This window comes from Astyanax mexicanus, chromosome 25, assembly GCF_023375975.1.
Source record: "Astyanax mexicanus isolate ESR-SI-001 chromosome 25, AstMex3_surface, whole genome shotgun sequence".
In the NCBI taxonomy this organism is placed as follows: Eukaryota; Metazoa; Chordata; class Actinopteri; order Characiformes; family Acestrorhamphidae; genus Astyanax; species Astyanax mexicanus.
Window position 1 is genome coordinate 8,645,529 of NC_064432.1, and position 12,955 is coordinate 8,658,483.

Below are 12,955 nucleotides of genomic sequence, written 5' to 3' on the forward strand. Positions count from 1 at the left end.
ATTCTTCTGGTAATTGCTCTATTTGTATTGTATGTGGTCTGTATGGTTAAATAAAATGACGTATGTCTGTTTTTAAAATCTTTACAGTGTTGTTAACATAATAAAAGTCATATCAGCTAACCTGTTTAAAGTACAATCATGATCTGTCACTGCTTGTAGACCACCTAAACCAGGGGTGCCAATATGTCGTTCACGATCGACGCAGTACACGTTGGTAGATCGCGTCAACTTTATATTTACTAATTTATAGGAAAGTCCTTCAGTACTTTCGAATCGGACAGTTCTTCCTTCTGGCTGAAACTCCACCCTCTTTGACTAGGTCTGCCTAACAACAGAGCGAACTATATTCTGATTGGCTCAACGAGAGTACATTATAATATACAGCTGATGGATTGGCAAGCGTGAGAAATACCATGTGTGGCGTGTGAGCTGAGGTGCGTGTGTCACACGCTCAAAGCGTGAGACTTGAGAACACTGATAGAAACCATCACAGATATCATAATATCACCTTCGAAATCACCTGGCAACACCTATGCAACCACCCAGCAACTATTAAGCAACACCATAGCAACCAGCACAGATACCATAAAAACACATTAGCATTCCCCTGGCAACATCTTAGCAACCCCTAGAAACACTAAGCAACCATTTACCATGCCTGGGACACCATAGTGACCCATGTGGACCATTTCAGCTGCACAACCATTGGGTTTTTCTTTTAGGAAATGCACTTTTCTAGCTCTGTTTGTTAGTATTTTTGTGTATAATTTTTTGTTAGTCTTAGTTTTTCTTTTTTTGTTACTTTGTTCATTTTAAATATGGCTCCTTACGTTTGCATCCTGTCTCCAACTCTGAGTCGTTACACAGATATCTAATTTTTTTGGATTTAAACAGAAAACAACAACAGCAACCAACTAGGAGGTAAGTTTGTAAAGAAAGTCTGAATCGTGTGTTAATTCTGCTTCAGTCTGAAAAGCTTTTTAGATATATATTTTTTTACTTTAATTGGTTTAATATAGAATAGAGGCAGGACACTAGAAATTGAACAAAAAAAATGTTGGAAATTAGTTTTTTCTGTTCATTCTAAAGATTTTAAAAGGTTTTTCTTATTTATGACATGTGAGCTTCACTAAACACAAACAGCATGCATCTTGCAGCTCATCTGAATTCACACTTCAGCCACAGAATCACAGATGCCCAGCTAACGCCATGCCTACTTCCGTTACTCTAAAGAGCAGCAAACTCACACACACACGCACACACGCAGGGCGTGTTCAGAGGTTCTGGTTCTCCTGTAAGAGGTAAGAAATTACTATCACTGTCCTGTTTTAGTGATTTTATGCTGTAACACTCTCAGCTCTCCTCAGTAAGGGCTGTTAGTTCACTAGTTGGCTCAGCTGTGTTTAATATGCTGTAAACTTATGGCCGGAGTTCTCTGGTGTTGCGCCGAAAAGAGTCTCCTACTGATCTCTGCAGCTGCTCTGGGAGGTCAGTTCACCAATACTGTAGCATTAGCTTAAAGTTAGCATTTTTCTCATTACGACTCTTAAACGATCTCGTAATTCAGAGGATCCAGTGATATTTAGGAGGTAAATGTACACAGAATAAAACGTACAGGGGTCTGAACAGATTTATTTACCTCAGAATGTGACAGAGGCGGGTTTTTAAAAAGCCTATTCATTTTTCTCATAGGGAAAAAAACGCTTAGACACGGAAGCCGTACGAGGACTACAGAATGAAGCACGGCTTCCAGTGGTCTAGTAGTTCTGCTCTTTGTAGGATTAATACTGCTGTATGTACTATTTTTGTATTTGTTAATTATTTTTTTAATAGTTTTCCATTTATATATTGTTACAGAAGCATATTTGGGTCACTTTAATTTATTTTTTTTATCTAATTTAATTTATTTTATTTTTTTAATTCTCTAACTCTGTCAGTCTGCTGTACAGAGTGATGTCTCAGAGTGATTTTGAGGACGTGTCCTGCTTTGGGAAGCTGAGAAGTGAAGACCTAGAGGACTTAGCGGTGGTTGTCTATGAGTGCACCGATACCGTTACAGGTCATGACCCTGACACAGAGATGGAGTACACCAACCTGAAGAAGAAACTGCACTTTCTCCAATCAGGTATCAGCAATGTTTTTGGGATTATCTGAAATTTTAAAAGCTAAAGATACAGTTTGATGGATTTCTTCCCAGTGTCCTGAAATGTGTATAGTGTGAAACCAGCTTTAGGGAGGAGATACTACAGATAAATTAGACCATAAAATAAGATTACATGTGTTTTTGTTTATTTACCACTAGATGGAGACTCTGCAGGAAGCAGATGCTACAGACTGGCTGCAGTGGGTCTGGGTCTGCTGTGTGCTCTCCTGCTGACTGCCATCACACTGCTGTGGTTCAAGTTCACTGTAGAGAGAGACCAGTTACAGACCAGTTACAACAACCTAACTATTAAAAGAGACCAGTTACAGACCAGTTACACCAACCTGAGTATTAAAAGAGACCAGTTACAGAAGAAGAGAGATGATCTGCAGAAGATACTTTCTGATCTGAGTAAGTAAATATATTGATTATTGGTTACTGGAACCCCATCAAAAAAGACCATTGAAGTTGTCAGTATTAGGGCGTGGCAGTGTGTCTTTGCTATCGTAACGACTGGAAAAGTATGTGTGTGAGGCTAGGCTAACAGACTGCAGATATTAATGGAGATGCAAGCGGCTAACTGGCGATGCTAACTGTATTTCTGAACTAAATTAATCGCTGTTTTTAACAGCCTTTACAACACCAGAATACAACTGTCAGTGCTAATGCTAGTTAGGCTAACAGACTGCAGATGCGCTAATACACTAATTACGTCAATATAGGCCCGATCCAGATATTGTATCGCATCGGTCCCATCTCTACTACCTAGGTTGTATTCAGTCACTTGTGCTTTCCATTGCCAAGATAGCAATACCCCAGAAACGTACCTGAACACACTTAAACACACCTCATTTCTAGACCAGTAGCTACAGTAGATATATTCACACACACTGTTGCTGTTTAAATAATTCAGGCGAAAGGAGTGTAGACAGGGTGTAAGATAGCAATGAGCATGCTGAATCAGTGGCGAAACTTAGTCTTTATGTACGTGCGCTATTCTTCACCCTTCATCCTCCTATTGTTGGGGGCTTTATTAGTGATTAATTAAGGGGTTTTAAGTTGTGTTTTAAAAGGCTGTGGGTTATTCTTTACTCCAATCAACTCCGGTGACACTTAAATAATTACACACATATGAGCAGATACTTAAGCTAATTCAGAAAAGCGTATTTTAATGATTTTAATAGGGTTTTTTTTTTTGCAGTTTTGCTAAGTGGATGGAAATATTTCAACTCCAGTTTTTACTACATCTCTACTGTGGAGAAGAACTGGTATAACAGCAGAAAGGAGTGTAAAGACAGAGGAACAGACCTGCTGATCATCAATAGCAGAGAGGAACAGGTGAGAGAGAGAGAGAGAGAGAGAGAGAGAGAGAGAGAGAGAAAGAGTGAGATCTATATCTATTCTAATTTAATCAATGTTTTTATGGATTTCAGGAATTCATCAATAAAGAATTTGGCAGAACTGAAGCTTGGATTGGTCTGACTGATGAAAAAACAGAGAAGGTCTGGAAATGGGTGGACGGTTCACCTCTGACCACTAAGTAAGAAACACTGAACACTGTAGTTTTCCAATGATCTAGAAGTAAAATAGTGAACACTCTGATTCTGTGTGTTTTAGGTTCTGGTGGGCGGGAGAACCTAATGATTATCAAAATGATGACTGCGCTATAACCAGCTACCAGAAAGCTAAATCTGATTTATTAACCTGGGCTGATTATCCCTGTGAGCACCCTGTATCCTGGATCTGTGAGAAACATTTAAATGGACTGTAACTGAGAGTAAATCAGAGTGAAGCTCAGAGAGTGATATTAAAGCTCTGTATTAATCTGTGTATTTATTATATTTATGTAATAATCCTCACTGCAGCTTTTCCTACTGGAGCACATTCATTCTTAATACTTACGTATCATGTATTTATTCATGACCTCTGTAGTGCGTTACTCATTTTCCTAAAATGCCTGTATCAGCATCTGTCCACCAGGATGCGCTATAAACCTTCAAGCAGCTGTCGTGTCTTTGTAAGCAGGTTCTATAATTAAAGCGGGGTTTTACTGTGGTACTAAATGAAGGATTTACTGGAAATATACAACAAATAGTATAAAATTAGTATAAAAGCTATAGCTGAGCTTCCTGCTATTAAAGTGAATTTAAACCACTGTTAGCTTGGTGCTATTTAAGAGGTTTTAATGTTTCTACTGGTAATCAATCTGTTTCTATTATCTATGGTCTGTAGTGTTGTAATAATCTACTAATGTTTGCAGTGCTGTATAATTTTTGTTCAAACATGAATAAAGTCTTATCAGGTAGCCTGTTTTTAGAAATTATTGACATCTTTGCTGCAATGAATGCAAAAGTCTTTAAAGCATAATGTGGTACTTATAAAGTTTTTACCATTGTTTGACATGGTAGAAGTTATTAACCTCGCCTTGCACTCTTTGTGTTGGTTCAGTATCCTCAGCCTGGCAACCCGAGTGAGCTTGGAGTCGATTAATGCTAAACTGTCTGTAAAAAGTACAGCATTACTGTCACTCAAATACTGGAACCCAATAATGATACTGGACATCTTTATTGGATAGTCCATATACAGTGAAGTAAAACATTATTTGATCCCTTGCTGATTTTGTTAGTTTGCCCACTGACAAAGATTTTGAACAGTCTATAACTTCTATAGTCTATAACTGTGCGTTGCACAGGCTGCATACCCCCTTTATGCGCCACTGTCTACAAACATGGGTAAGACCAAAGAGCTTTCTAAGGATGTCAGAAACTAGTTCATAGACCTGCAATGGCTGGAATAGGCTACAAAACTATAAGCAAGACACTGGGTGAGAAGGAGACAGCTAATGGTGCAATATTAAAAAATGGAAGGAATACAAAATTATCATCAATCAACATTGATCTGGGTTTTGCGGGTTGTTTCTCTGCTAAGGGCCAAGGACTACTTCACCGCATCAATGGGAGAATGGATTGAGCCATGTACCATAAAATCCTGAGTGACAACTCCCCTGCCTTCACCCCTCCACCAGGACATTAAAAATGGGCCATGGCTGGGTCTTCCAGCATGACAATGACCCAAAACATACAGCCCCAAGGCAACAAAGGAGCGGCCCAGAAAGAAGCACTTTAAGGTTAGAAGTGGCCTATAGCTTTCTCCAGACCTTAATCTCATAGAAAACTTATGGAGGGAGATGAAGCTCTGAGTTGCCAAGCGACAGCCTCAAAATCTTAATGACATGTGCACAAATCTCATCATCAACTACAAAAAAACGTCTTGACTGCTGTGCTCATCTGCAAACTGCAAATAAATGTATATAATTTACAATTGATTTTCTGGGTTTATTTTTTGATATTCTTTTTCTCACTTTGAAAATTGAAGCTATCCTTAAAATTAAAGACTGTTCATGTCTTTGTCAGTGGGCAAACCTACAAAATCAGCAAGATTTACTCATAACTGAAGTTCTTAATGCATGTTTAACTCTAGTGTCTTAATTAAGCTTATCAAGTTAAAACTAAGAGCAAGAAACGACCCTCCATCAGTCACACCTTTAACCAAAGGAAGGGCTGCATGCGCACTGAGGCCTGTGCAACTTCCTTTAACCCCTTAGAGACGAAACAGCCGTCAGCGAGACGGGGCACGTAAAGAAGAAGAAGTGAAGCAGAACAGTGTCTTCCCACACAGACAGACAGACAGACAACCACATCTTATCTTCACTGCATGAATCTGATGAGTCTCCGATAACAGGTGAGTGGAACTTATGTACACTCAAAATGTACTCGATTAACTTAAATTATTTTTCAAATAATTTAACATGCAAATAGATCAATTTTAGATCTTTGCTCTATTTATAGTTTTATTTCCTTTTGTTGTTTCTGTGCGATCAGACCTGACTCCTTACCTTATATTCTAAGGTACAATATACTGTAGACAGGCGGGTGGTCTGGGCGGCACTGGTTATCCCTGAAATGTAATTGGTCAATCTAGGTATTAATGTGATTTTATTTTTACACAACTGGTTGATACTACTGCTTCTTCCACCAGTTCATTCTTTTCCAGCTTATGACTGTATAACACTGTCTTTCACCTGCTTTAATTTGCTGGAATCCTAACTTTGGCTATGTTCAAACAGAGGGTAAAAGTGGTGCAAATCTGTGGTACGTTTCCTTAATCTGCAGCAGAGCTGACACTGTCTCGTTAGCTAAAGAGCTTACAGCTCTGTAAGTAACTGTAGGTTTAAATTGGATCTCCGGTTGATTCTGCATTTTACCAAGACCTTAAATATACACTAGGGAAGCACAAGGTAGCACAACTTGACAGAACACCGGTCAAAGCAGGCGTTCTTGTCGGATTTTATGATATAGAGCAGAATCTACATCACGGCTGACGGCCGTGCAACGCTAAGTGTCTGACGTTAAGCAAAGTTTAAGGGTTAACTTTACCAACACTCAGTGCTGTATCTTTACAGCTAAGGTTGTATCTCTAAAATTCACTGTGGAGCGAAGGCAGGTAACTTAGGTCTTCTTTGCTGCAGTGCTGTTAGCCAACCAGAGGCGATATGTTTGCATGTATAAAATATTCATGAGCAAGAGCCGAAATCCTGTCTTCCTTCATAGACCACTGATTCAGTGATCTAAAACTTTTTTTTTTACACAAAAAAACGGCTCACTTGGCATTCATAATTCAAATGGTATTAATAAACCCTTTTTTTAACATTATAAGGCGAAAAATAAAAACTATAAGACCCAGAATTCTGAATGTTTTGATTTTCTTTTTTTTATTTACGATAATTGTGTTTTTTGAGAGCTGAAATAAGCTAAATAAGATGAGCTTTTTAATGAAAGAATGGTATTTACTTGCGCCACACCTAGATAGTTGTCTAGAAGGGATGCTAGCCAGTTAAGCTTTTCTCACAGGATGTGTTAATGTCAGAGACTGTATAAAAAGATGGACGCCGTGTCTCCGTTCCCATTCATTCAATAAAAATGAAGCCAAAATCTTCCGCCATGTTGGCGATCCTGATACACGAGTTTGCGCAGTAGAGACCAGAGGAGGGAGAAAGACTGTAGAGAGCAGCCTACTTATTTGAATAACCCCGCCCCTGAGGGCTGCCTCGCGGTCACAGACTGCAGAGCGGGGCGGAGCGGAGCTGACGGTCTGTTACTGGTCCCGCCCATAACCAGCCCTTTTACCATAACCACACCTTTTTTGTATAAAGCTGAATAACGTTTTAAAAACCGAATTCTGTGGGGATATAAAAATTTTACAATATAAGCAGAGGTTATACTAGATGCTGCATTTAAATAATGAAGGTAGAATTACAGTATATTAGAAAAAAACGTGATTGAAAGTTGTCTGTTTTGCCATTGAAACCTATGGGGATGGGTGGAGTTACACAGCTTTCTGCAGCCGAACAGCATTTATTCTGTGTACAGTTTACTCCTAAATATCACTGAATCCTCTGAATTTCAAGATTGTTTAAGAGTCGTAATGAGAAAAATGCTAGTTTTAAGCTAATGCTACAGCGGAGTGAACTGACCTCCCGGCGCCGCTGCAGAGATTAGCAGTGGACTGTTTTCGGCGCAACACCAGAGAACTCCAGCCATCAGTTAGGAGCATTTTACACACAGCTGAGCCTAATAATAAACTGAGCTTACTGAGGAGAGCTGAGAGTGTCACAGCATAAAATCACTAAAACAGGTCAGTGATACTCCAGAACCAGCTGTAACACGTTTTAACATTTACCCTCTTTATTGTGCAGTGAAATAAATTGGTGTTTCTGGTTGGTTGTCGCCTCAGTGAGTGTGTTAGTAGTTAGTTGATTAGTTGATTAGTTGGTTGTTAGTTGATTATTTGGGTCAGGTGTTGTAATTAGTATAAACTAATGACCGTAATTAAATACTAAACCCTTCGGGGAAGCACTGCTCAACTGAGAACCATTTTCTCTTATTATCTGCCTTTTAAAGCTCTAACACAGACTACCCTGCTCAACATCACACTGCTCAACATTACTGAAAGAGTTTTCACCTGTTTAAATGCTTTAATGATCCTCTGTGAAGAAGCATAATATCCAAAACGCTTTCTGAGGGGAGTTCACTGGTGTTGTGCAGACTCCAGTCCGGGGTCTCTTCCAGCCGCTGTGCTGTGACGTCAGTTAATAAGCATTAGCTTAAAGTTAGCATTTTTGTGATTACTCCCCTTAAACGATCTCGAAATTCAGAGAATCCAGTGATATTAAGTAAATGTAAATGTAAATGTACACAGAATAAAACGTACAGGGTTCTGAACATATTTATTTACCACAGAATGTGACAGAGGCCAGTTTTTGAAAAGCCCATTCAAATCCCGTATTGACTTGGACGGCTTAGACACGGAACCCCAAAGGAGCCCCAAATATGGTAGGGTGACCAAACGTCTGTTTTTCCCAGGAAATATCCGTATTCATTGTACCATTAAATTTACAGGCAAAAAAACATCTCCATTTTTTCCCTTTATTTTTGACCTGAAGCTCTTCAGGTCCAGTCAATAACCGGAAATGGTAAAAGTATATTGCAAATAAACCTGAAAAAAAATCATATATTGTTTTTAAAAAAAGGAGCAAGATTTGTAGCAAACAATTATATAACAACCAAACATTATTAGGTCATTTTAGGTCATTTGTAAAATGAAATTATGTTTATGGGTTTAGGAACTCTGGAGCTCCTAAATGTGCCTCTCCACCTCTTTCTCTTCTGTAAATTAGAGAGATGTACGAGGATGATTATGAAAATGTGCATCGCTCAGAAGAAAGAGGAGAACGAGTGGAGATGGAGGTGGAGATCTACGAGAGTGCAGACACAGTTAAAGCCCATCATCCAATCACAGAGAAGGTGGACGGCAGTAAGAGAACGGATATACAGAGTCAGCACTCAGGTAACAAGCAGACACTTGGTTTTGCTCAAATCGGCTTCTGCTACACACATGACTTTTAACAGGACAGTGAACCTTACTTCTGTCCTTCTGGGTCTTTTTACAGATAGTTTTACAGACATCGCTAACGTCGTAGATGACAGTTTTCTCAAGAAATCTACAGTGGCATTAAAAAGTATTTGCCTCCATATATATTTATTTTGTTTCTGCATTTTTGTCATACTTACATTTTTCAGATTATCAAAGAAACTTTAATATGAGACAAATATAACCTGAGTAAATATAAAAAGCACTTTTTAAATGATGATTTCATTTTTAAAGGGACAAAAACAATCCAAACCAATCTAGCTGTGTGAAAGGCCAAACAGGCCTGCCAGACCTGGAGAATCAAGAAACTACTTCAATAGAACCAAAACAATATCAGGAAAATGTTATAAAGTCATTTCTAAAGCTTTGGGACTCCAGAGAACCACAGTGATTCACTATTATTCACTAATGGAGCCCTCCCAGGTGTGACAGGCTAATCTGAAATTACTCCAAAAGGGCAAAAGGAACTCATCTAGGAGGTTCACAGGGTCTGGACAACTTGCTGTAGATGGAACCAGGAATTCTGCTGTTTACCAGACCACACTGAAAGAGAATGTCTGGCCATCTGTTAGTGATCTCAAGCTCAGGTATAATTGGGTTCTGCAGCAGGACAATGACCCGAAGCACACAAACAAGTCCACCTCTGAATGTCTTAAAAAAAGAAAAACTAAATAAAGGGTTTGGAGAGTCTAGTCAATGTCTGATTGAGATGCTGTGGATGATCTTAAACAGGACGTTTATGCTGAAAAATCCTCCAATGTGTCTGAATTAAAACAATTCCTGCACAGAGATGTGAATACTCCTTGCCAGTTATCGGTAAAGCTTGATTGCAGTTGTTGGTGGCACAACCAAGTTATTAGGCTTAGGAGGTAAACAGAACTCAATATGTTACCCAGGTTTTTTCCACAAACCTTCAAAGATGTGCTTATATTTAGTTTCTGCACTTCATTCAGCCTCTTTGAGGAACAGAAACAAAACTACAGTTGAGTGACATCTTAACTTTGCATTTAGAGCTGAATTGAAGAACTGAAACTGCAGGGAGGAGATGCAACAGATGAAATGAACATAAATTAAAAACAATAGGAAGAGACACTGTTTTATTCTCAATGGAAAACACATATGATATGAAATTACATAGTAAACAGTAAAAAAGAGTTCCTTCAGGAAGACCTTGGGAAACCTATTCCAGGTGAGAAGTGTCCAAACTTTTGACTGGTTCTGTGTATTTCTGTTTATTTACCACTAGGTGGAGACACTGCAGGAAGCAGATGCTACAGACTGGCTGCAGTTTGTCTAGGGCTGCTGTGTGTTCTTCTGCTGACAGCCATCATACTGGTTACAATTCGGTTCAACAACTTGACAATAAAGAGAGACCAGTTACAGACCAGTTACACAGACCTGACTAAAGCAAATCACCAGTTACAGACAAGTTACAAGAACCTAACCATAGCAAATCACCAGTTACAGACAATCAACACAACACTGACTGCAGAAAGAGACCAGTTACAGAGTAGTTACAAGAACCTGACCAGAGCAAATCACCAGTTACAGACAAGTAACAAGAACCTGACCATAGCAAATCACCAGTTACAAACAATCAACACAACACTGACTGCAGAAAGAGACCAGTTACAGACCAGTAACAAGAACCTGACCAGATCAAATCACCAGTTACAGGCCATCAACACAAAACTGACTACAGATATTGACCAGTTACGGAAAGAGAGAGATGACCTGCTGAAGAGTCTTTTGGATCCGAGTAAGTAAACACACTGATCACTGTTATCTGTAACCCATTCAAAATAGCTCACTAGCTGTCAATAATTTTGTGCGCCTCATGGCAAAGAACTCTCTGAGGATGCAAGAAACAGAACTGTTGCTCCCCACAATGATGGGCTAGTCCACTCAAATAGGAATCCCCCCCAGTGTCAACCTAAGATATTGAGTCCACGTTTTCAGCGTCATACCTAGATGTTGGCTTCAAAAAAGAGTGCCGCTGAAAATGTGTTTTATAATCCACTGCCCTAATGTAAGAAAATGTATTTATAATGCGCCTTATAATCCGGTGCAAATAACACAGTACTGTAAGTTATATCATCATTGTAACGTTTTTTCATGGTCTTTGTTACCGCACTTGAGGATACATTCAAAGCTCTTAAAATAGTTTTTTCTAAATGACTGACCTTCATTTTTTTTTTATTCATTTTTTTCTTTACTTAGTTGAGTACTCTCGCCATAGTGTAATTTGGAACATTACTCAAATATTATGGGCTATTAATTGTATATCAACTTCATGTATACCTACCTCTCCACAACTTTACAACTGATGCTCTCAAACACATTAAGAAGACGAGAAATTCTTAAAGTAATTCATTCTTGAAAGCTGTTCCAGGTCTGATGTGTACTGATCCATGACTTTATCTCTAAAAAGAAACAAATCCTGAAAAGGGATGGAAATACTTCAGCTCCAGTATTTACTACATCACTGCTGTGAAGACGAACTGGGAAAAGAGCAGAGACAACTGCAGAAAAAGAGGAGCAGACCTGCTGATCATCAACAGCAGAGAGGAACAGGTGAGAGAGAGAGAGAGAGAGAGAGAGAGATAGATGTATCCATTTCTATATTCTCATTGTATCATAATGTTCTGGATTTCAGGAATTTATTAATAAAGAGTTTGGTAGAAATAAAGCTTGGATTGGTCTGACTGATGCAGTAAAAGAGGGGGTCTGGAAATGGGTGGACGGTTCAGCTCTGACCACTGAGTAAGAAACACTGAACTCAAATCTGATCATGATGCAGTTCTTCACAGTAGCTCTTAAAAGATCTAGATATAAAATAGTGAACACTCTGATTCTGTGTGTTTCAGGTTCTGGGCTAAAGGAGAACCCAATAATTATGAAAATGATGACTGCGCTATAACAGGCTTCGAGAAATCTAGATCTAATATATTAGAATGGGCTGATTTTCCCTGTGGTCACTCTCTATTTGGGATCTGTGAGAAACGTTTAACTGGATATTCTAAATTATAGTGAAGATCAGAGAGTGATATCAAAGCGCTGCGTTACTCTGTGTATTTACAGAAGATTTTGTAATATTTCTCACTGTAGCTTTTCTTACTTTTCTAACAGTGTTTTTAAGAGCTCAAGTAATAGAGCAGATTAAACAGCTCTTCACTAGGGGGCACTATTAGCCCTTATGTAGTTTTCATAAACGTGGGCATTACTATAGAACATGCACTAATATACTAGTGAATCTCAAAAAATCTGAATCTCTTTGAGAGGTTACTTTATTTAGTAATTCAGTTCAAAATGTGAAACTCGTATAATATAGATGTATTACACACAGAGTGATCTATTTTAAGTGTTTATTCTTTCTTTTATTGTTGATGATTATGGCCTACAGCCAATGAAAACACAAAAATCTATTTCTCAGAAAATTAGAATATCATTTAAGACCAATTGTTACTTTTGGCAGTGTGCCAAGTCCTGCTGGAAAATGAAATCTGCATGTCTATAAAAGTTTTCAGCAGAGGGAAGCTTAAAGTGCTGTATGATTTTGCGGGAAATCACTGAACTGACTTTGGACTTTATAAACAACACAGTGGATCAACACCAGCAGATGACAGACATGACTCTCCAAACCATCATAGGTTATTAACTGTAATTAACTCTTGACGAGTTCAGCACAGAGCTGACTGAGCAAAATGCTTTACAAGAGGTGCAAAGCTGTCTGTATCTAAGCAAGAATTGTTTCCTATTGAATAATGTAAACTATAAAACATATTCTGGTTTGATTAACACTATTGTTTTCTAAATAATTCC

At 38.6% G+C, this 12,955-nt stretch overlaps 2 protein-coding genes across 2 annotated transcripts; both read left to right on the forward strand.

The window, feature by feature from the left end:
- The first annotated feature begins 1,943 nt into the window (after positions 1–1,943).
- LOC111189970 (C-type lectin domain family 4 member F-like) lies at positions 1,944–3,687 on the forward strand. Its single transcript, XM_049472685.1, has 4 exons — positions 1,944–2,125; positions 2,303–2,554; positions 3,345–3,481; positions 3,577–3,687. Exons 1-4 carry the CDS (start codon positions 1,954–1,956, stop codon positions 3,685–3,687), a joined length of 672 nt encoding a protein of 223 aa, XP_049328642.1. The 5' UTR covers positions 1,944–1,953.
- A 2,111-nt stretch (positions 3,688–5,798) lies between these two features.
- Positions 5,799–12,931, forward strand: LOC111189971 (C-type lectin domain family 4 member K-like). The gene is made up of 6 exons (XM_049472686.1): positions 5,799–5,884; positions 8,880–9,049; positions 10,380–10,892; positions 11,559–11,707; positions 11,790–11,896; positions 12,001–12,931. The coding sequence occupies exons 2-6, from the start codon at positions 8,884–8,886 to the stop codon at positions 12,161–12,163; spliced, it is 1,098 nt and encodes a 365-aa protein (XP_049328643.1). The 5' UTR covers positions 5,799–5,884; positions 8,880–8,883; the 3' UTR covers positions 12,164–12,931.
- The last annotated feature ends 24 nt before the right edge of the window (positions 12,932–12,955 follow it).